The sequence below is a fragment of the Parambassis ranga genome, chromosome 19 (genome assembly GCF_900634625.1).
Source record: "Parambassis ranga chromosome 19, fParRan2.1, whole genome shotgun sequence".
Lineage (NCBI taxonomy): Eukaryota > Metazoa > Chordata > Actinopteri > Ambassidae > Parambassis > Parambassis ranga.
This window is the reverse complement of record NC_041039.1, coordinates 15,004,600-15,028,954: the sequence shown is the minus strand read 5'-3', so window position 1 is coordinate 15,028,954 and position 24,355 is coordinate 15,004,600. Positions and strand designations below refer to the sequence as shown.

The window sequence follows — 24,355 nt, the reverse complement described above, 5'->3', positions numbered from 1 at the left end:
ATAGGTGAAAAAGGGAGTGAAGTGACCTTGGTCTACCCTGTGTAGAATAATATTCTTTTTTTTTTTTTAATAAAGCTCCGGGCAGAAATATTGCGTAAAATAACATCTATATTCAAACTGGGTAACCCATTAGGAGAAATGTGCAGGAGGAGGACTTTGTTTTGGATGAAGCCCAACTCCCAGTTGCCCATGAGTAAGCAGACTAAACACACAGCACGCAAGCACTCTGCTCTCAGTGCAACCCAGAGGTGCAGATACAGTACTACATGTTGCAGTGCAGCAGCAGCAGCAGCAGCAGTAGCAGCAGACTCTTTCCTGAGCTCTCTGAGAGCACAACTCTGCAGAATCATGGCAGTGACACAGAACACAAATTTAAGAAAACACACAGCAATGAAGCACAGAAACATGATTGTCATCAGAAAATTTTTTAGGTTAGTGAGCAGCAACATTACTGCGCTATACTCGTACGTGACTTGGTAGAAGGTGGTGGAGTCGTTTTTCTTTTTCTTCACCTTCTCCTCCACACTCTCTGATTATCTACTCCCTAGAAAATGAAGGAATAAATAAGCTAATACTCTTGTCTCTTCACATTATGCAGAGATGAGGTAAAAATGATGAGGGTGTAGCGAAGATAGATAAGCTGTGCTGAAATGATTCCTCACTGAATGTGTCATCTAACACTGAAACGTGAACATCAATATCCTGAAGGAAACAAAACGAGAATTTTGTCCTTCATATTTAAAGCGATCTCGTCCTTTTCGGGGCTGCCAGTGCTGCTTTCTGACACTGTCACTCCATATTTCACGGTCAAAGCTCACAGACACATTTGTTGGACAGGTGACATTTAGAAATGCAAAATCACCATATCCCCTAAAGACTGTGAAATCTAGACAGACAACAACATCAGCTACCAGGTGGCATGTTGGAGACAACAGAAAGAAGAAAAGTCGTCTTTCAGAAATGCCATCAAAGCCGCTTCATGTTCAAAAAACAACACAGCTCAGTCAAGACTATGAATAGATTCTCAGGTTCTCTTTCCCTTCAACTCGTAGAGTATATTCTTTACTTTTTTTGCACTACTTTTATCTGACGGTTCAAAGTGAGTTGACTTGTGCTCCAGCATGTGTGTGACGTTGAGGGTGAGGCTCTGTAGTGGAGGACTCAAACGATGCTACGGGAACCGCTGGAGTTGCGCCGACGGGTGAGAGGCATAGTGTGATGAAGGGGCATAGGTGAGTCAGGTGGACAGAACTGGTGGGGGTGATTGTAAGGTGGAGGGGGAGGCGGCAGCGGGGGTTGGGGGCCGTCTCCCTCTCTGACACGAACGGGTGTCGACAAGGCAGACTGGATGAGCTGATGGGTGGCTGGACCTTGGCTCAGGAAGGCCTCCATCCGTCCTCGCCCACTCTGGTCCACCACAATCACCTTGACAATCTGCTGGCACTGGATGAGGGTTTCTGGGCGCAGCTCCGCAGCCTGGACAGGGCTGAGCAGGGCGGGTGGTGCAGTCAGGGCCAGAGGTGTGGACTCAATGCTGGGCTGGCTCAGCTGATAGGTCTGCAGCCTGTTGTGAATTGACACCTAGTTTAGGAACAGTCAGAGAACGCATGAGGAGTTACCAGCCTGAACGCAGCCTCTACGCAGCCCTCTGGTGTGTTACGCACATGGGCATGCAGGCATGCAGGTAGGTAGTATGCAGAGCGAGCGCATGCAAAATACACACTCTCTCATTTTCTCATCTCTTTACATGATTTACACTTATATGAATCATGTTTTTACACAACATCAGCCCAGGACAAGGGAGGAGGAAAGAAAGGTTGCAGGGGCAGGACGAGATTTTTTAGTCAGATAATTAAGGCGCTTTGGATTTTATGTGCATGAACGTGTGGTCGATGAGTGGCAGAATGAAAGGCTAAAAAGCTAAAAGAGTGTCAGGAGAGGAAAGAGGCGACACCGAGGGCGTGGTGTCTCCCTAACACAATAAATTACAGCTATAAGGGACAGACTGAGAGGCAGGACAGAGGGAAAGAATGGGAAAAGAGAGAAAACTGGAAGGGGGGGGGGACTTCTGTCACTATGTTTAATTAGAGAAAGGGCTGGTTTTACACACACACACAGACAAACACACATGCACTCACACACACCTAACAGAATGCTAACAGTATCAAGCTTATCTGGCCTTGTAGATAGTATTCTAGGTGCCAGCCAGGCTTATGGTGGCTTGCAATGGCTTATACAGTAAGGCTGGCAAGCAGCAGCTGATGAAAGGAGGGATGTTGTATCGTGAGTAGAGTGGCTGCTCATCTACTCTTGACGCACAGAAAGGGACCGTTTGTAGCACCACCACAGCCTCTCAGCGGCCTTTGTATCCTTGGCTGCATGTTGGGATGTGCCTCGGGTGGAGCTTTTTTTTTAAAGCCAAGCATAAAGCGCACTTTATTTCAGGATGACACACAACGGTCCCTGTCTAACTGCACACACACACACAGACACACTCACACAAAACCACACCCACGGAGCTAGAGATGCAGATACTTACCTGAGGGTGAGAGGAAAAGCTTTGCACTCACCTCTACTGTGTTGTTGTTGCCAGTTTTATCATACACATCCTGTTGGCCTACAGGGAGAAAGAGATCTGTTTGTCAGTCATACATGAGTTTGTCATGTAGTGAGAGTGCTAAGAAATGTAACTATATGCACACGCTGAGCATTACTCACTCTTCTTTTTTCATTCTTACTGAATTTTCAATGTGCATATCTCTTTTTTTCATAGAGTTGTGCTATTTTCTACATTTCCCAGAGCAACATATGCATTCTTATGAGTAATGTATTCTGTGTAATGCTGCGCGAGCAAAACCAGCACCTGAGGGAGAGCCGTGTCCTGTGTGTGTGTCCATCTGACCACCATTGGTGTGTAAGCTGTGCTGGATGCCTTGTTGTCTCTCCAGTTCCACTACAACACAGGAAACAGAGGTTGCAACCAGACATATGCAGTGCAGTGTGTGTTTCTTTAGGATTGTCACATGGGTCTCTCCTTACACTGGATGTGTATCTGCTCCATCTCGTTGACCTCTGCAATGGCTTCTCTGAGCTCCTCTGCAAACTTTCTGAGCTCTTCTCCGCTTGGGGAGCAGAAACTGACTAGCTGCTTCTTCTCTGACGTAAACGGGCTCATCATGGTGACACCATGCGCGTAGTCTGAAGACACACAGTGAATAAAGACACTTAAATTATCTTTCATTGCTGGATTTTTGGCCAAAGTGAATCAATCATGAAATAGCTTTTTGACCTAAGTCCTATAATATAAGACTATAATATGGAGTCTTTTCCTCAGCAATCTTTGCTATGCTATATGTTAAGCTGTGATTCTCATAGTGAACATCTAATACATTTCTTAGTGACCTTATAAGCCAGGTTTTGACTGTGTTGTATATTTTTACACATTAATGCCAAAGTGTAATAATCTCCTGATTGGCAGTTCCTTAAAATCAGGGTCCTGACACTGATGTGACAACAATGCTGACAGTTATAGCTCATCCTTTTTTTTCCTTGCACAAGAGAGAGAGAAACTGCACTGGGAATAAATATCTGTGGAATTAAAAAAAAACATTTTACATTCATTGCTGAAGAGGTGAAACTGCATTCCCAGGAGACCCATAGCTTTACAGAAGGTGTATGAGGCCGAGCTTTTCTTCTTGGGACACAGCTTCAGGATCTAGAGACACACAAAGTTAATCAACTGCACCTTAGATCGGGCCAGATAGACTGTATACATTACAGTCTATATACAGTCTACATTTTAGTAGAAAATCTTTACCAGCAGCAGGTCATTGAATAAGAAGACCTCTCTCTGGAGCTGCGACAGTTTCTGCTTGTGAGGTTTGTTAGCATCAGGGACCTCAAACAGACGACAGCAGCACACAAGACGTCTGTGGGGCACGGCGAGGATCTACAGGGAGGAGGTTAAAGAGATGAAGATGACAGCTAGGGACAGGCACAGTGAGACAAAGGAGACTGTACACACTGGTACTCACAGTTTTCAGGCCCAGGATAGACTGCTCCACTCGGCGTACGTAGGTGACATGGTCTTCATTTGAGCGCAGCTCTCTCTGCTGAATCCTTTCATAAATACCTGCTACCATCTCTCTGGGGATGTCTGCTCCATCATCCACACCTGAGAGAATTCATATTAAGTAAGACACTGAGTTCAGGTCTATTCAATCACAGAGCTTCAAACACAGAAGCTAAACGGTGTAGCTGTGGGAACATTTCACACACCTGTCAGACCCTCATCTCTCTATCACGCTCGTCTCTCAGTCAGTGCATGGTGCAATGTGGTGTTATATGCAATGATCTGTTCTTATACTGCAACAGCTGCTGCTAAGGATAAACTGTAGAACTATTTAATATGAGTCCCTGGTTTCTTGGTATCAGACTACCCTCTGAAATAAATAAATGTAAACATCAGCTACATGAAGCATAGCACTGTGCCAGCAGCAGCAGGGACACAAATACATCTAACAAATTCAAATAAGCTTAAGAAAACACACATTTCTAGTGAATAACACTGAATGTAAACACATTTGTGTTTGTTCCCAAGTTCACGTAGGCAAAGAAACACAATAAATAACAGCCATGATGCCACCACAGATATTACCAAATGGTCTGAGAAGAGATAACACAGGGACATTATCAAGGGCACAGAAAAGCTTTACAAAGAAAATGAAACAATCGTTTGTGTGCAGCTTCATTTCAGGTTTTGAAGCATTTTATACACAGACAGTGGACCTCTCCTCCAATTAATGCAGGCATGAACATCGTGATATCATCATTTAACACATCCAGTTGTTAGTACACTAATACTGATGTTGTGAGAGTGTGAATTTTTTACAGATATTCACATATTATTATATTTTTAGCCACTCTGCAGTGGAGGTTAATGAGGATCCTTACTATAATGATTTAAGAGTGTCTGTGTGCTTGTATCAATTTTAACTAAGATATTACAGCCAATTTAGTTTTAATGTGCTTTTATCCCTCTGTGCATGCTGCCCTCATGCCTTATCACTACAGAGCAGCACACAGAGTTAAGGAATATTATGTGGGGGAAAAAAAAGATAATGACTGATAAATGTATTTAGTGGTGAATTTCTCTGAAAGTACAAATAAAAGTCAAATTGCTCCTCCGTTAATGTATGTGTCTGTTGAACCTCCAGATGCAGCACATCTTCCGGAAACCCAAGCTTATATCGTTAAATCTAACGCTAAGTGAGCCTCAATTAAATGGGCCGATGCCACGGCCTCTGAGGCAGAGCTCTGACTCAAGGATATCAGGAATCTCTTCCTGCGCTGCTGATGGTTTTCTTGATGGTAGCAAGCAGAGGCAGGCAACTAGAGCCTCTTTGAGTAATTTATTTCAGTTCAAGCGGCTGTCACTCAAAAGACTGATAGTGAGGTAGACGGGAGGTTGATAAGAGAGTGCTGGTTGTAAAACTTTGACTTCCCCTGCCTTCTGCTCTCCTCCCTCGTCTTCCTCATCATTCTTTCTGGCATATGATTTCTGTGAATCTCCTCATAATGCTCAGTGGAGGGTTTGAGCTGTGCATGCGTGTGTGCATGTGGTTTCTATATATAACCAACATTCAAACTCAAGCTGCTTACAAAACCACTAGCCATAAATGTTGAAACATGTCTGCAGCTAATTAATACCAGCTCCCTCTGTAGGGACCGTTCACACTTCCTGTAAGAACACATACAGGAAAGCACTAACCTCGAAGGTTGCGAATGAAGTCGTCAAGGCCCATCTTGCGCTGGGGTTTGATGTTGGGCGAGTACATGTCAGTGTTGAGGAGGACCACGGCGAAAGCCAGGATGAAGATGGTGTCTGGGTTGTGAAACTGCTGCACCACATCAGGATTGCACATGCAGTACCTCTGACTGTGGAGGACATAAAGGAAAACAGGATCATGAGTTTTGAACACTTGTGAAGCTTCCTTTGTATTGTTAACAGTACCACATTTATAGGCACAACAGGGATGCAGAGATGTGATCCGACACTGAGTTTGATGCTATTGATATTGATATTAACCAAAACTATTTAATGGCAGATTTGTAGATTTAATGCAGTATAGACAACTCATTATTTGATCCAATCCGGAGACTATGTGTACAACCACTGGAAAGGAAGGTGCTTGTAACACAAAAATGTATTGCAAACAGTTTTTTTGATTTCAGCTGAAAGATTTGATCAAATTACAACAGGATCCATTTACTCAAAAATAGGTGAAATCAAATGCATCTGTTCCACCTACATTTCTGAGGAGATTTGTGTCGGGCTGTGATGTGTCACAGATTCAGTGCAGAAGTACAAATCAAGCTTTTGTAAATTACTAAGAAGAATTTTCATCTAAGATAAAATAAACTAGGAAAACATATTTGTTAGAGAAATGCACATTTTTGGACTTTGCCTCTACCATGAGGATCAATACTACATATTTTTCTTTGCATGATGTCCCTGCCTAAAGTCTACAGTGTGTCAGTACAAAGGTAACATGGAGACATTTTGTATTCCTGTTGTGAGCTGGATGAGTTCAGACTGATATCTCCATCAGCTGCACTCATTTAGAGACTCAGTGATTGCAGCTTCTACTCAGATCTGAGTTACTATGTCATACTATGTCAATGAGATAGAGGACACGCGTGGTGGTACAAAGTAGTTCAGCCCTACATGGGGTAATGTTGCCAGATCTGCCCTGGAACCAGAGATGTTGCATTTGAACTTGCTTTGCCCTGTTGCAACCCACAGGCTTCACAAACTCTCCTCCCCCCACAGCTCCCTCCCTATCTTTCTTACTGTCACTTACACTGACAGTAACACACAGTGGGCCATTTCAGTGGTAGGAGGCTTTTATCTTTGTAGCCAGGCAGGGTGCAGACATGGAGAGAGCTGCTCTGCTTCAGACGACTATGTACTTGTCAGAGCATATGCAAGCAAGAGGCCACATCTGAGACCTATGCAACCACAAAGCCATTTACCACACCCCGCACAAGATCTTAGGCCAGAGAAGTCACAATCAGAACCAGCCTGGTTCAACAGCTTTTGTTTAAAGTCCCCACACACACACACACGGACACAAAGGAACCTCCCGATTTGCCAACTTGATGTAATTCTGCGGCAAATCGGTCAAAAGCTGAACACAAGACAAGACATGCTGTGTGTGCATGTGCACGCATTGCCGTGTAAGTGCATATGTGTGCATGTTTACACACTGTGTGAACAGTTGAGAGAATAAATAAATAAAGCAAGGAGGTTACGTGTGGGTATTTGTGTTTCATTCACACATTTTCAAGCACGGATCTCCGTCTTATGTAACAGGTTTATTTAAACACTAGCTCCTGATCTCCTATCTTCATATCTGCATGAGAAAGTTGCATGCCAGCTGGCACAAATACCAATTTGTATAAAAAGAACTACTCTCAACAAGAGTACAACACGCTTCAAATAGATGACATAACAACTGTTACGTAACAGATATGGCATCGGATGTCTGGCTCTCCTGCTCGTAAAGCCTGCTCGTATCTGACCTATACTCACAGCTCCAGCTACAGAGAGGGTGGTCTCAGATCACTGACTTTATAATCTGCACCTACGGGCTTAGCACGTATGATTGAGTGTGATGTGATTATCTGATGGCTGCGGTGGGTGTTCTGATTGGCCCTCAAATCAGAATCAGAGAGGGGGAAGAACTGTCAGAACTGCTCCTTTTACTCTCTTCCCTTGTGCCTATTTGCTTGGAGAAAGAACAGACTTTTCTTAATGGAGAGGGCGGTGCTAGTCTGTATTTTTTATATTGTTTACAAGAGATGAAAAAGACTGAAACCAACAATGGGCTGATGCTTCAAACACATACTATCAGCGTTGCCAAAACCTAATACATTTTTTTTCTCAATGTAACAGACCTGCATTGTCGCAGCCTATTGCACATACACAGTGCTGTTGCTATAAACACACATTGCAGCATTAAATATGTATTAATCCACAGCTGAAAATAGTCCCCAACAAACCCACTATTGACTTCTGTTTGAGTAAAGTCTGCTAAAACCTACAGGCTCCAGCTGTTTCAGGAAACAAAACTAAGTAGACGTCTGTGTGATGCTACTAAAATGTTAAATGATTCAATCTCTGGCAACAACAGTTTTATTTTTAAGGCAAAATATGGAGCTTTTGATCTTGTGTTGTACTAAAAAGAGGCTAGACAGTCTGCACTGAAAGTATGGCCTCCAAAATCACAGTGCAACAAAGGAGAGCATGCATGTCATTTCCATTTACAAATAATAGGATGAATGAACAAGGTTATGAAAGAACCAGCAGAAACCACAGCTTTTCTCAGATGTGTGTAATGCAACCTGACTCCATGGTAAAGAACTGCCCAAACAACAACAATATCAGCGGGCTACCGAACCTAAACTAGTGCACATTTGTAACAGTGCATGAAAGGCATTAAAAATAAACACAATAATAATAAAGTGAAGGTCATTTTAGTAAAAAAAAGGAGAAAGTTAGACCCGTCCCTGGATACAGGACAAAGCAGCCATCAATAACAAAAGATGACACAGCATTAAAAGAGGAGCTGATAGGAGGTGTGCTGCAGTGGTTTACAGCAGCAGGGGAAGGATAGACAGAGTAAAGCAGTATGAAGTCTTTCCAGTGAAATACGAGAAGAGAATAGTCTGGGCCATCAGTTCAGATTGACAACTCACTTAATACAAGAAATGGGTGTTTTAGTCATGAAGTCAATATCTCTGGATGGTGTCTAAGAAGAATTCATCTGTTGACAAAACAGCACAAATATGCAAAAGTAAGCCCTCACAAAGACAAACATGAAAATATGCCTGGTAATGGATTGCAGCAGGTTTTGTCAGCACTGATAGGTGGCATTAGTTTGTAATGAATGGCACACGCACACACAGAGGAGGAATGCAAAAGTGACTGAATGTCCCCTGACACAGAGATCAGATCACCTTTGGAGCATTTAGCGGAAGGTAAAGCTACATAATCCCTCCAGCAGAGAGCTGCTAAAGAGAATCATCTGTGATGAATGGCAGAGCATCTCTCCAAACATTTGTGACAGACTGGCATCACCCATGGTCATGAGGACTGTGATGACATCACCAATAAAGGGAGATAAAATATATACATAAAATAAAGAATAATAGTAGCAACCATCAGTAATGATGGATGACTCTACTCCTGCTTTGCTGTAGCTTGCAAATATCATCTTTTGCTATGAAATTTGCACATACGTTTAACTGACTTTTCTTTGAGCATCATCAGCAGTTGAAATTTTAATTTGTCCAATTGTTAATGACATTCCCACCCTCTGTACTTCCATCTGTTGTTTGTCTTAGAGATAATTAGCAATGCAAATGGAGATGCTAAATATCACTTCACAAACGTCATGTTAGCAGTGTCATTGTGCATAATAACATTACATTGGCTGTGGGCTCCTAAAGGTTTGGGTCTTCATTGGGAATAAATGGGGCTGAAGGACACAGCAATAGGAGGAAAGTGTACTGAATGTACTGCAAAAAACTCAGCAACCACATAACCTGGATGCAAACGGGCACTGGCAGTCCACTAACATTAGTTATGGTGATAACACCCACATGTAGTGTTAAAGGACATCTTGGTTAATGAGCTCAAATGGGCAATGACTCAATCATGTCAGGCTGCTGACATTTTTCCTGAGGGAAAGAGCAGCACGTCAGCAGAGAGAGACATTAAATGTACACAGCAATGCAAACAATTTGTTCTGAAATGGAAAACAATGATGGGCTTTTTTATTGCATTTTTAGTCCTGAGGGCAATCTTATGATATTAGCAGGACATTCAAAGGACAGTGCCAAGCCAGGGGATGAAACTGCACTGGCTGCAGCACCTATGTGTCTCAGTGTTTTTGCCTCAAATAATTTACAGTCAAAAGGAAAAGCGGCATCCATCCAGGAGCTTATTAGAGGCGAAACCAGACTTTCCATTGGAAAGGCATGAAGGGAGTGTACAGGCTCCAGCAGGTCTCTCAAGGTCCCCTTGGTATTTAAATGAGTCCTCTACAGCAGATACGCTCATACATTTTAGTGCCTGCAGGACCAGAGTCAGCACTGAACAAATGAGCAGAAAACCAACCCAGGCTAAATCCTTGTGAGAGCCAAACATATACATAATCATGTGTCACTGTAAATAGAAATGGACATTCACCTATAAGCAGCACACAGAAGTGTCATCCAGAGACGAAAGTTGTGAAATACAGCATCTATTTTCGTCCTTGCTGGAATGAACACTGATTGCCTGCAGCTCATGTCTCTGTTGTGATTGGCTGACAATCAAAGACTGCTGAGTTTAGTCAAAGGTTAGAGGCAATCAGTGTAATTTTCTAATGATACAGGGCTTTGGTGTCATCAAAGCTTTCCACAGTGAGCTAGCACAACCAGTTAAACACTTGTAAGTCTATACAGTGGGCCTATTAGTATGCTGTTCTGTATTCGTCTGCTACCCCAAGGCTATCAGATTATAAAATACATTTTTGCTTTCATTTTCTTGCAAAATGTGTAAGCTTGGTTACGTGTCATTGTTTTTTTTTCTGTTTTGCATAGGTAGCCACAGGCAAAAGGTCTATCCATTTTTTAAAAAGTTCAGAGTGCCCTTACCAGCCCGACTCAGTCATGTGATGGACTGTTTTTGTGTTGAATTGTATTTAAAAAAAGGAAAGGCAGAGCCCGTTAGTCAGCAAGAGCCGGCGGTAAAAGAACTGACAGTCTCACCTAAAGGCTTCGATGAGTCTCTCCACTTTTTGTGCTTCTCCTTGAACACGGACATGAGCCTGGAACTTTCTCAGGGCTTCATCGAGCTCCATGCCTGAGAAATCCATCTCATCCACAACACAGCTATATAGAGACAGACAGAGAGGGACAGAAAAGAGAAAAAGAGTGTGACACTAGGTTTTGTTGTAGTATGTCACTAATGAGAAAGCAAATGAGTGAGTGTGCAGAAGTGTGTGTGAACGGGCAACAAACTATGTGTACCCGTAGTGCTGATGGCAAATTTGCCCCTTACAGTCATACTTCTATTGCAGAGCAACTGACCTGGAACATGCAGATACAGACAACATGTTTGCACTTTCACACACACACACAGTGCAAACATCAATGGAGAAAAGAAAGGGTCTGGCGACAGTGGGAGATAAGAGGAAACGAAGAGGAGGGATGAGTGGGCAAAATAATGAAATGCAAAGAGTGGACGAACCACTGAAAGGTACATGAAAGGCTGAGGACAGGCTGTGGCAATGGGAGAGGTACATACACAAGATCGTGCATTTGTGTCCATATATATCAGTGAAAGAAAGCAAGAAAGTGTACGCTTATGTGTGTGTTTTCAGTGCAGTGACCTATTTCTACAGTCTCTGCCCCTACCTCAGCAAAAAGTCTCTCTATACTGGATATCTGTCTACATTTCTCACTGGTTGGATGCAAAAAGGATGAGTGTGAAAGCATTAAGTTAATGCATGTTTTCATGCATGTGTTGCATTAGGGCATGGAAGTGCTGCATGTCAAATGACTTAGCATGTGTGAGTGAGTGTGTGTGTGGGGGAGATATTATGTGTGTATGTGGGTGTCAGAGTCTGTATAGCTGGGTTTTTTTTGGCCTTTTAAAGTGGCAATATTGAGATTGTCTATTGACCATTTCTTTGGTGATAAGCATTCATTGCAGCTGTTTTTTTATCCTTGTCTATGTGATGCTGTCAGATGTTAAGAATAACAAATAAATAACTTTAAAAACTGGATATTCTGACTACCCAGATGGAACTGAAAGCAGCAAAAGACTGTAATTTAAAAAAGCTTGTACAAAAAGCCTAGTTACAACTACAAGTGCAGAGCTTGGAAGATATGGTCAGAATATGTCTGGCTTTTAAGATTTGACCATTTACCACTCCCAAAGCATTGGTACATGATTTAAGATAACTACAGCTAATAGGGGCCTTGTTACAAAGTGGTACTAAGTCATTTGAATCCTTTGCTAAACAGCTAAACCTAAGCCATTTCAATTATAACTGAGAAAACCATTGAAGGCTCTGTGCATTGAAGATAAGATCAGTGAGTGAAACCTAATTTTAATGAGAAATTAAATAGGATTAAAATTTAATAAGCAGATTTGTGACCAAAATACCAAAATGATATCAAACCCCAGACCCTGCGTGTATGTATGTTCCTTTATGATGCAAAGATACAACAGTATGACAAGAACTCACTCAAGGACATCTCTGTTGAATTGCAGCTTGCTATTCCCCAAGAATTCTCCAATCATCTGTCGGCTCAGGCCTTTCCTCTGCAGCAGGAAATGAGCCACTCCGATGGCCGTGTCCGGGACGAATCCACGTGTGATCAGGAAGTGGATGCCTCTCTCTGGGTTCCTGCCCGCAGATAACCAACAGCGGAGAGGAAAAAAAAAAGCTGATAGTGTGAAAGTTAACAGCATGTATATGTGATGTTTCTGTGTATTCAAGCAAAAAGGTGTGTGGGTCAGAGTGAGAAAGGAAATGTGTTGCTGTACGTTTAAGAGAACGAGTGCATAATGTGCATATGGGTGTGTGAGGAAGCACAAAGAGAAAGGGAAGAGAAAAGTTCATCCATGCGCAAAAGCTGTTAGCTCCGGACTTCTGGATCAGACCCACTCTCACTGATGCATATGAGTTAATTTACTTTCATTTGTATTAACTAGTAATAAGTGCAGGCCAACCGTGGACTCTATTTATATAAGCTGAGTGGAGGTTCATGACCTCCTTGACTGCCTCTCCTGTTTCACTGCAGTTTTCCTCTTTCTACTTCTTTCTCTGTCTCCCTCACTGCATCTGTTTTTTTCATGGACATTACACCATCACTAAACATGGCACTGAACAGGCAGCTCCTCCCAACAATCACAAACACTAATGAGCAGCTGCTTAGAGCAGTTTTGCATGGCTGTTGAAGATTTGTTAGACACAAACAGTAATAAGTGTACTTTGAACCCTGAGCCAGAGGGCACAGAAATATTAAATGTTTTATGCAGCGTTGCATGTGTTTGAGTGTTGGTAGGCTGCTTACACATTAAAGAGGTTGAGTCCTATACGGTAGAGGCGTTTGCGGTGAGTGTCGGTGGACAGGGTTGGCGACCTGCAAGAGGCTGGATCCTGGCAGCGGTCGCGAGGCAGAGAGACGACCAGGGCCCCCCCAGGGATCTGCTGAGGATGAGTGTAGTGGTACTGCTGGTACTGGGTGTAAATCTGTGCAGGCTGCTGGTTAGACTGTACTGAAGTGGAGATGGAAGTGGAAGTAGAGGTAGAAGTGGAAGTCCCCAGCCTGTCTGAACTTATCTCCCCCTCCAATCCTACTCCTGCTCCTCCCCCTCCTCCTGCAGCTGTTACTGCTGAACCCCTCCTGGATCCAGGATCAACCATCTCCAGCTCCTCACTTGGTGGAGGTGCAGGAAACTCCAGATCTTCTGCCGACTGGCTGTCTACTCCCCCTGCTGCCCCACTCACAGAGGTCTTCCTGCTGCCAGGGTCTCCTCCACCTGCATTCCCCAGAGAGGTGGTGGTTGTTGTGGTGGCAGAGGAGATGGTGTAGGAACTATTGCTGTCAATGTGAACAGTAACATCCCTGAAAGCCATGAGCAGTGAGCTGGCACTGCGGGGCAGACAAGCACTCTCAGCAGCTGCACGAAGGGCCCCGGGGTCCATCAGCAGTCCTTTTCCTTCTCCGCTCTCAGACAAGCTCCAACCACGAAGTGCCTCATCAATCGACTGTGCCAAGGAGTGCAGCTGCAAAAATGATGATAAAAAAATATGCATTAAATCTTTTGATTTAATCAGGTCAAGGGATGTGATTTAAGTGTGGAAAGGTTTATGATAGCAGCGGGCATGCTAATTAGTGAGCAGTTTTTAGACTAGAAACTAGATTAACCATGACAGCAGCTGTACTACTGAGCAGGCCATAGAATTCAGAATGAACTATCAGTCAGCCCGCAGGGCCCGTGCAGTTTATTGTGCAAAGACAAAATGTAAATATAAAGCCAGGACAAGCCACTGAGGATCAGCTCTGAGTGGTGAGACCAAAGTCATGGATACAGATTCAAGTCAAGTGTCAGAGGGATCAGCTGATATATGGTATCAACCTAATCATACGTCAGCTGATCCCTTCCAAATGTTTCAAATTCACTAGTACATTCAGTAGTTGTTTGACTAGAAGAACGAGGAGAAACTCACTTGTTCAGAGAAGCAGTCTTCCAACTGTGTGAGTGTGGGCCCAGGGCTTTGAGGAGGGGCTGGGGCTGGAGCAGGGGAAGGGGCTGCTGCTGGGGCTGACGCAGGTGATGGGGGAAGAGAGGTGGAGCGACATGGGGGTGGAGGGGGAGTTTTGGAACGTAAGGGTATCTGTCCTCCTCCTGGATGCAGACTGTAACTGTGTCTTTGGGTTGAATTGCGATTTCGGCCTGAAGGGCTGGGATGGCGCAGGGAGATCCGACGAGGCAGCTTGCTCTCCGACAGTGAGTTGCGGATCTTCTGGAAGTTTTTGCTGAGCTGATACTGACGAAAGGCTGTTTGGATACGACGGGCTGCCCGCCTTGCTATAAGATGGCCTCCATATTTCTGTTCCAACTCTTCGATCTGGGGACAGGAAGAGAGCAGGTTTATCACATATGCACTATGGACACTGCAAAAGCACACAGCATCCATCGATATATATTTATCCAACCATCAGTAAGAGAACATGTTGCGATTTTATGTTGAAGCCATAAAATTCACTCTCACATTAGTCTTAGAAGTACCCCTCTAACTTATCCATCTGCTCCGTTAAAGCTACTGATGGTTTATGGCATTACAGCCAAAGTAAACATCATCTATCATCATTGAACTGCAAATACTGGCTGAAGGGCCACAGGAAGGAGGATGGATGAGCTGTGACAAAGGTGCTGTTGAGGAAAACGAATAGAAAAGTAAACACCAGCACAAGCCTATTTCTGTTCTGTTTATTGGCAGAGCGGGTCGGCCCAAAATCTCACCATTCTTCAGAAATATGTTCAGCAAGAGGGAGATGAAGGAGAGGGGGGAGGAGGAGGAGGGGGAGTGGGTGGCAGGGGGAGAGGAGACAGGAAGGGAGAAAAAGCAGGACAGCTACACATGTGCCTAGTGTACACACACAAACACATAAGTACACACACTGCAGTAGCAAGTGTGTACAGCAGACCCTTCAGTAGTTTGCTATGAGGAATAAAGACATCTCCTGCTGCCAGAAGCAGTTATTAGCTGTTACCATGACAACCAAGCATCTTTCGCGTTCCTGTCGCTGTGGCAGTGGTATCCTGGGTGTTCTTTTTCATGTCAACAGAGACAGAAATAGATCTGAATGTGAATCTTTTTTGTCACGCAAGACACAACGTCAAATTATCATCCTTTACAAACCTGCACACACTAAAGCAGGTAGAGTAGTCAGCTTTCACTCCATCCCACTACGCGCTTATAGGCCCCTTACAGAAGAAATACCTGTTTGTTTTTGTTCTCCAGGGTGATCTCGTACTCGCTGGGTCCTTCTCTCTTGGTCCCCTCCGCTTGCTGTCCACCACCGGAGGATGATCCATCCTCTAGGCTCAGCATCTGTCCGCTGCCACAGAAATAAACACAGGCACATATCAATCCTTCCTTCTGACCAAAAACTCTGCTGTTATCGCAGTGCCCAGTCATCAGCTATGCAGAGTGTGAAGAAGTTCGGAGGGAGGCAGCATACTGACAGTGATGTGTGGCTGCGGTGGCCTCGGGTGAGGCTGACTGACTTTATGTGTCCGGTCTTATTTGGTCAGATTTGTGGCTCCACTGCAAGTTGCAGGAGTGAAGCTCTGAAAATCTGACCAGGAGGGAAACAAAAAGTTGACACAGTGTGTCCAAATTCATCCCCTCTGTTATGCATTTAGTCATTTCTTCACATTGACACTCAACACTGTAGTAAGGCTGCAAGTAACAGTACTACATAAGTTAGATAATCTACCTTCAGTCATTGCACATGTAGCCCTCATACATGGCTGCAAGAGGTGTTCATATACAGCATCATTCCATTTACAGAGGGTCAGACAGTCCATACACTTTAAGAAGCCGGAAACAGCATTTTGTTTGTCCAGCAATAACATTTACAGTGACTACAACATTATCAACATCCAGCTGATCCAGTTTAATGACTTTCTTCCAAAAAAAGAATGATTCTCATTTGAACAGGCCTGAAGGAAAACATGTGCCTTCAAGGCGAACTGTTGTCCACAACTGACAGCTCACAGGATCTGACTTGTCTGAACTGCTGCAAACACAATAGCACATAGCATTTGTGTGACTTTGAGACCATACAAATCTCACAAAAACAAAAATCAGCTGATCACAAAGCAAGAACTTGTGACCCCTTATTGATCCCCTGGCTACCTTTTTGGCAACTGGTGAATTAATCTGCCTATCAACATATTGTTTCAGGCCTCCCAGCAGTAAATTAGCACTTCAGACACTGATTAATGATCATTTTGTAGTTCACAGACAAGAATAGTGTTAATGAAGCATTCAGTTTTATTTGTCCATATTGAATCTGCAGCCAACCCATGCACTTTGCATATGTACACATCTAATCTGTTTTCATATATTTAATTCCTCTCAGCTCTTGTATGTAGCTGTGCAAGAGGTGTAATGTTTTTACAAATGTGATGTTATATCCATGAATGTCTGCGCTAACTACAGAAGATAACACTGATCTGACTGTCTGATGATACTCAACCTTGATAAATTGATCATTGGTAGGAGGCATGTATAGAAAACTAAAGGTGGCAAATAGAGTTATTTTGGACAGCTATAAAATTGAAGTTGAACTCCACACTGACTCTTCCACTTAGTTGTTTTGCTGTGGAAATCAATGTAATGCAACTCCAAAACCCTTTGTGTTTCCATGGCAATGACATAATTTCAGTAGCAATTATGATGAAAAGTACAATATTCTGTCTCTGCTGCATAGGGGCTAAAAAAAAGGATTTTTATCCAGTCTTTCCTCCATGTTCTGCTACTGGGATTAAGCATTCAAAACACTGGAAGCAGTACAATACGTACAAAGTCAAACATGATTTGCAGAAAAGGTTTTGGAGGAAAAACCTCAGTTAGACTATGGAGATAGCTAAGAAACATTCCAGCAAACAAAACTATGTTTGGATATAAAGTGTTCAGACTGTTTCCCATCCTCCTCCTCCTCCTCCTCTTATAATCCCAGATCCTGTCCACAGATGGGACAATGTTCTTTTACATGGCAGCATTATCAAGAGTCTGTGATCGCCGTGTACGGCTTACTGAAATATAATACTGGGATGACACAGCACAAGATGTAGATGTTGTTGTCTCTAAAAATCAAAGCACTACTAGAAAACACTGGGTAAATTCTATAAAGCTAAACTGGACTGATGTACTCATAGAGCTTTCATAATGGAGTGCAATTATAAGTGTGTGCGTGCATGAGTTTGTGTGCTTGTGCAATCTTTCTTCCACCCAGATAATGCTTACTCCAATAATTTTTTACACGAAGGGGACCAGAGAATAAAAAGCCTGCTCATGGTTAAATAATGAGTGCATCACTAAAGTTCCTCTTTGTTTTCTTTGATTGCTGTGAAAGCAACTATTCTGGGTCCTCGAGCCAAAAGTCAGAGATAGGACCAGAGAGATGCTTGGTCATATCTTTAAATAAGAGAGAAAATGGACAGAAAGAGGGGAAAACCAGAGGTAGACGGCTGAGATGGAAACGGAGAGAGGAAACAGGAAGATAGAGAGTGTGTTGGTGTGTGTGTGTATGCTGGAGGCTTTCTCTATCAAAAACTCTATTAAAACACTGCCATGCCCCAGCGCTGCATCAGAATACATTAGAGTACATTAGAATACATTAGAGGATTTAAAAGCAGGAGTTGAGCTATTAATGCATCTGGACAGCAAAGGCCTTCATAATGATATGGGCACTATATCCCCTCACATGTTGTACATATAGCAGCAACGGACACGCCAAGCTCACTCACTCCTGCCTTGCATTAGTGAGTGACGTCACAGTGGAAGAGAAATGAACATCTGTCACAATGCATTGCTCACAAGTCCCACAGAGACCTAACACTCCTGTACAGCCAGCCAGGCTGCAGTTAAAAAAAATGCAGGTTGGGCTGTAGAGATGAATCTACAGTGTGCATCTCCTGGGAGGTTTGTGTGTGCGCATGGATGCAAGTTTGGGAGCCACCAGGAGAGAACTCAACTTCATGTGATGATGATGATGATGATGATGATGATAATAATGAGCTATACGCTCTTACACATCTCCGCTACATCTCATCATCTCAGCTGGCTGTCCACCGCCGCTGTGCCATTATCCCCATCCAATCAGCACTATGTGGGTGTAGAAGTTAAGTCATCAGATCAGAGAGGGATTCCAGACAGACAGATGGTGATATTAATAAAAGCAGAATGAGAGAAAGACAGAAAGAGAGACTTGGTAGGGAGGGACGGCATAGAAATAATTGCAGGGAAGTGATTAAGACTTGGTCTTTCAACAGACAGATAAATAATGAGAAGAAATAAACAACATAAGGGAAATGATATCGCAGCAGGAAGAAGAGAAAAAACAGGGACTGGGAAAGACTGGATTTAGAAAGAGAGTACAGAGGATTAAAAGATGGGGGAATTCTGCAGGAGGGAGGGCAAACGGTAATCACCGAGGTACATGGCAAAATCAGCTTTTCAAGTTCAAGAGCACATGTATCCATACACTCACACAGAATACATCCAAAACATCTCATACAGCAGACAGTGGTGCCCACGCAGAAAGAGACGGCAAAAGTGGGTACAGTAGATTCTCCAGTTACTATGGCAGTGGTAGCTGTTGCATCATTACAGGGTTGCCATGGGTGCTTTTATAGTCACAATTTGAGTCGATACATCACCCCTGCCTCTGTTTGTGTGTCTATATGCTATAGGTTTCTGTCTCTAACTCCACAAATTCACACGGTGCACACAAGCATGATTAAAAGCCTGGGTGTGGGTATGACTCAGAAGGATGACACACATGTACAGAAAGTTGTTCAAAGAGCACATTACTGCAGCCGGAGTAAAAGTGTCTGTGATTGGTGGTCGGTCTTACCCGGATGAGCCAGTCGTGTCAGCCTCTGGATGTTCAGGGGCGGGGCAGCAGAACTGATGCAGCACGGTCTCACTCCTGCAGAAGGGCAGACAAGTGGGGAAGAAGTAAGCAAAGAGGGGAGGAGAGCTGTGGGGCGGACACATTTGGAAGGACAGTATGTCATTCAGATTGTTATTGGCTAGCTGCTGCCTTGTTTTCTTCTAATGTTCACTTACAAAAGATCCTGAAGAGGCTCTTCCAGATTACTGTATCATACAATTTGAGACTGATCCCAGGGTAAATACTCTATGTAGGTCAATTGAAGGCAGTATACATTTGTATGCCTGCCTCCCTCCTCCAATTCATCAGATCAGTGGTGATTTAGCAGAATTCCCCAAACCCAATCTGGACAGATGGTAATTCCAGCTTTCTTTCCTGCTTCCTCTTCTTCTTAAATTTGTCTTTCTCTCTTCTCTCTCTTTCTCTCATGCATTTTACATTTACATTCATATTTTAGGCTTTTTGCTGGTGCTCCTATCTGGAGCAATTTACAAGCAAAGAGAACCAAAAAATAAAAAAATAAAAAATAGCCAAGGCACATCACCTATAACCCACTGCATGGATCGAGCCTTTCACATTCTGAATGCTGACAGAGACACAGAAATAAGCACAATAATCAGTGTCACACATGTTAAAGGGGGAGGTGTGTGTAAAGGTCACATTAGGCCCATCAACACTGAGCTTTCAGCTGACAGTGAAATTCTTGGCTATGCTACAGTAAGTCTCCTGACCTGGGCACAGCATATTGCTTCTGACAAAGACCCACAGTGACAATCAGTCAGAGTCACTGCAGGAAGAGCAGCGACAGTGTGAGCTATAATAAGCTGTCTTTTCACGGCAACTTCCACAGACTTCAAGAGACAAAGATTTTTTAAATATCTCTGGTCAATAGATCTCATGCTTTCTTCTATGAATAATACTCCTTCATCCTACGCGACCGCTGACACTCTTCACACAAAGCTGCCTTCATGGACTTGACTCAGATTTGTTTGTCTTGAGAAACTGTTTTGCGGTAACTCACTCACTTGATGAGCAATTGCCTTCTGTTAACAGCATGTTCCCGAGGGCTTTGGAAAATTCCCAAACAATTATGTCGTATATTAATATTCATTTTTCAGCACAGTTGTTTTGTTTGTGGCTTCAAACCAGGTAAAAAAAACCTTAAGCACACTACCTTCCAGCTAATAACGTAAATTTGCCATTTGTCATTTATCCATGACAAACTCTTTTGAAAGACACACGCCAAACTATATCACATTTTTCAGAACACACAGAAAAGAAATGAGACAAACAGACAACAATGAATGGTGGATTATCCCCTCTAGGTTGCCTGGAGGTTGATACTACTCTACACAAAGTAAATTAATTTGATTAATCTTACTTCTCTGATCTGTGGTCTCCAAAGCTTTCTAAAGAACGAAATTGCACTCTCATTTATTCATTTAATCTATTTGCGATTAAAAAAGCATTCATTATTAAAGAAAGGAGTTGAGACATCTCTCTAAGCTCTTCTCCTTTTATAGATGGAACTGCATCATTAATTCTCACCCCACATACCTGTAAGAAATGTGAGATCATTGTGATCTGTAGCTAATAAAACATAAAATCTTCGAAGAAATGTTTGACAATTTTCTGAAATGAGCACCCATACCAACATGACCATCACCTTTACATTTACATTTTAAGCTGTAGCTAAGCTGTAACAGGTCATCCAAGACCAGGTCAAAACAAGGTTTTGGATGTAAGTTATGTAGTCTCTTTACTTTTGCGTCAGTTTCATGACAATCTGAATCTTTTGTCACTTATCTGATCTGATGTGTAATAAAAGTACTGTAGTGTTATATTTGACAGACACAACATTAGTATCTCTCTCTCTCTCTCTGTCTCAGCAACAACAGCTTCACTATATCGAAGTCGATTCCTGCTGACCATCAACATTAAAGCTGTGTTAGTTTGTCAGGCTAATATAAAACAGTTCGGCCCTGCTCAGTGTTGTTTGGTTATACAGGCTGAGCACACATTCACACACTCCTCGGGTCCATCTGTCTGTACAAGGCACACACATAACGGGCATTCACCTCCAACAACACTTACAAAGAGAACAGGTGAATATTTTAACAGTACATGGCTCCTGCTGTTGGCCCATGTTCTCTCTCTCTCTCTCTCTCTCTCAGAGCTCTGTTCTTCCTTACACCTTCTCTCCACTTTTTTCCTGTTTTGAAACTATACTTTAAACGCAATGCTTTTCACCAGCCCATATCCAGTGGTGAGTGTTAGGAAAGTGGGGAGCAGCAGCAGCCCTACATGCAACAAGATCAGTTCCATTCGGGCTCAAAGAAATGTTATATGCACCTTCCACTGCGCCACAGGATCCCACAGCCTCTCTTGTCCAACCTATTTGTTCTCAAGCAAGAAAGACAGGCTGAGGAGACAGCTACCCCAAATGCACCCTTTTTCATCTCTGTGTTTTGGTCTCTCCTGATACCTGTCTCACTCACCGCATACTGAAATCCACCGCCTCCTCCCTCCCTCCCTCCCTTCCTCCTCTTTCTCCTCATTCTCCTCCCTCTTTTCTCTTTCTTTCCTGCTCTTTCACTGGTCCACTCCAATGTCAGCCTCAAGCTCCTTCCTTTAGACACCTCCAAGGGCTCCATCAAAGACAGAAGAGTGTGCATCTCTCCCTTTCTATTTCTCTCTGCCTTTCTCTCTCCTGAGAATGGCTGATTACTGTTCGCTCCATGGGCTAAGTGGGGCAGAAAGGAGGCTCAGCTGGAGAGAGAGACAGAGAATGAGCGCAGGAGAGGATCTCGTCTCCCCTCCCTTCTTCCTCCGATATGCATATACACGTGCATAAACAGCACTGACAAACAATGCAAAGCATAATAACATATTTAAATATATATATATATATGTTTTATATATACACAGTCAACCTATAAGCGGCACACAAGTCCAAAACAACAGTTAAAATAATTCTTAAAAATGGCTGCTATAACATGTGAACCATACATGCCCACAAGATTTGAACTGACAACAGGAATAGCAGAAGGCAGATCGGATTTCCCATCAGCTGCAGACAGGATGCAGCATGCAATGACAGGGAGGTGAAAGCCTCACCCTCCCTCCCTCTCTCTCATTTTTTTACCTGCTTGGCCTGCCAGAAGCAAAGTGTTAAGCTGCTGGTCTTAGACATAAATTTATTGAGCAGGTGGAGATACAAGGATGTGTGACACACACACACCAGCAACCTCAGACTCAGGAAGGCCATTTAACAAACCACTCTGCTGCCTGATCAACTAGTTTAATTCACCACCACTACCCCAAGATTTTATAATAGCAATTCATTTATTGTAATTTTCTCTCCACCAGTAAAAGTAAATTAAATTAAGAGTAATTCATGCAGCAAACAGTCACTGTGGGGTGAAGATCTTTAGAGGGCACAACTCAGAGTCCAGACAACAGTGAGCACGCCAAACACTCAGCAGGACATGTGAGGTGTGGCAGGTGAAACGTTTGGATTACTCTCAGTAAGTCCCCTTTTTTGACACATATGCACTCCTCTGCTTCTCTCAACTGCTCTTTATTCTGTGTTGTTCCCCTCAGTGGGGGTGGAGTCCCAGGGAGACCAATCAGGGCTCCTGCTGGGATTCAACTTATGAACAGAACATACACACATAGATACATGGGTTTTTCTCTCATTAGGTGATGTGATGATGTATTATGAAGAAGATCTGGGGCCAACCAGGAGGGGGTGGTGTGTGTGTGTGTGTGTGTGTGTGTGTCATAGAACACAGCAACATCAGAGGCCCAGAGATCCCGTGAGAGTTCCCAGATCCCGTGCAGTAATTAATTGAGAAACCCTCAGCACCGTGGACAGAGACTCTAGGTGACTTATCGTCACCAACCGTGAAGCTCCTGCCTCAAACTGACATTGACCGCTGTCCACACACACACACACACACACACACACACACACGTATAGGCCTACAGCTGTTTGTTATGTAATGATCCAGTGATCGAGATCCAGTTTCTCATTTAAATAATCCACCTCTTCCTCTTCTGGCTCAGTCTTTTGCCGACACACACAGCTGAAAATTGGAAATTTGCAGGCGCCTTCTTCATTAATTAAACGCCTCTCAATCTGCGGGACCCATGCACGCACGCACACGCGCATGCGCCTAATTACACACTGAAAGACGGATGCTGAACAAATACTATGAAGGATATCCAGGGCAGATTATTTATTTCAGCTATAGGTGGATGCTGCAGAAAATTCAGGGCCAAAGGAGGTTTTTAAAATGTATAAATAGACTAGCTATTTCGGAAAAACCTATAAATATTCCCCACTGGACTATTTTGAGACTAACAAACACCCATGGGCTCTCTGATAGACACATGGATCACTCGGGTATACTCACTCGGATTTTCTTGCCAGGGTCAGAGACCGACAAAGGGTTGTGGGGGTCATCGGAACCAAGGAGCGACAGCTGGGGCAACTTCCACCGTTTTCCGACTCACTTTCAACTGGGGAAATAGTGGATGGGTCAGCCGGGACCAGCTGCATGTCCCCCGGGTCCATAGGTTGGGAAGGCGAGGGCTGCGCCCCCGGAGCCGCCTCGACCTGTGCTGATGCAGCAGCATGGTCTAAGAGAGACCCCCCACTGGTCTTGACTTGGGGGTCCTGAGGGTGATGATGATGATGAAGGCAGCTGGGGTCGGGGAGATGGTGGTGATGGTGGTGGTAGTAATGCTGCTGTTGTACCCTGACGTCCCTCAGGTGCCTGTTCTCGCCAATAAGCTCGTCCACCCGCCGGTCCAGCTCCTCTATCCGTGCACGCTGGGTCTGGATGAGACTTTGCTGGTTCTGGACGATGGTGGTGAGCTCTCGCAGGTACAGAATCGCCTGCACCGGATTTTCAAGCAGGCTGGAGCTCATCATATCCAAGGCAACAGGAGGAATGAAGAGGAGAAAAAAATAAGCCGGACAGACGGATGGAGGACAGAGCAATATATCCGTGAGTGCGGATGAGAAGGTGGTGTGCCCTTCCGCTCTCCTCTCCTGGATTCCACTCGGTTGTGGATGAGGCTGTGCTGACCG

The 24,355-nt window shown here is 43.7% G+C and overlaps 1 protein-coding gene across 1 annotated transcript; it reads right to left on the bottom strand.

Moving 5' to 3' along the window:
* Positions 1 to 952: 952 nt before the first annotated feature.
* On the bottom strand, positions 953 to 24,196 carry iqsec3b (IQ motif and Sec7 domain ArfGEF 3b). The gene is made up of 15 exons (XM_028430810.1): positions 23,676 to 24,196; positions 19,219 to 19,293; positions 15,573 to 15,690; positions 14,295 to 14,696; positions 13,135 to 13,850; positions 12,303 to 12,464; positions 10,819 to 10,941; positions 5,771 to 5,937; positions 4,035 to 4,174; positions 3,818 to 3,949; positions 3,616 to 3,715; positions 3,040 to 3,198; positions 2,864 to 2,953; positions 2,571 to 2,617; positions 953 to 1,581 (listed from the first exon to the last, which is right to left on the bottom strand). Exons 1-15 carry the CDS (start codon positions 24,194 to 24,196, stop codon positions 1,162 to 1,164), a joined length of 3,372 nt encoding a protein of 1,123 aa, XP_028286611.1. The 3' UTR covers positions 953 to 1,161.
* Between the last annotated feature and the right edge of the window lie 159 nt (positions 24,197 to 24,355).

What these genes read in the sequence shown, in the direction of transcription:
- iqsec3b (XM_028430810.1), bottom strand. Translation starts at nt 24,196, where the DNA reads ATGATGAGCTCCAGCCTGCTTGAAAATCCGGTGCAGGCGATTCTGTAC. An exon ending in CTATCCTGGGCCTGAAAACT is followed by an intron (nt 3,950 to 4,034) that starts GTGAGTACCAGT and finishes TCCTCCCTGTAG; the next exon opens with ATCCTCGCCGTGCCCCACAG. An exon ending in GCAACAACAACACAGTAGAG is followed by an intron (nt 1,582 to 2,570) that starts GTGAGTGCAAAG and finishes TTCCTAAACTAG; the next exon opens with GTGTCAATTCACAACAGGCT.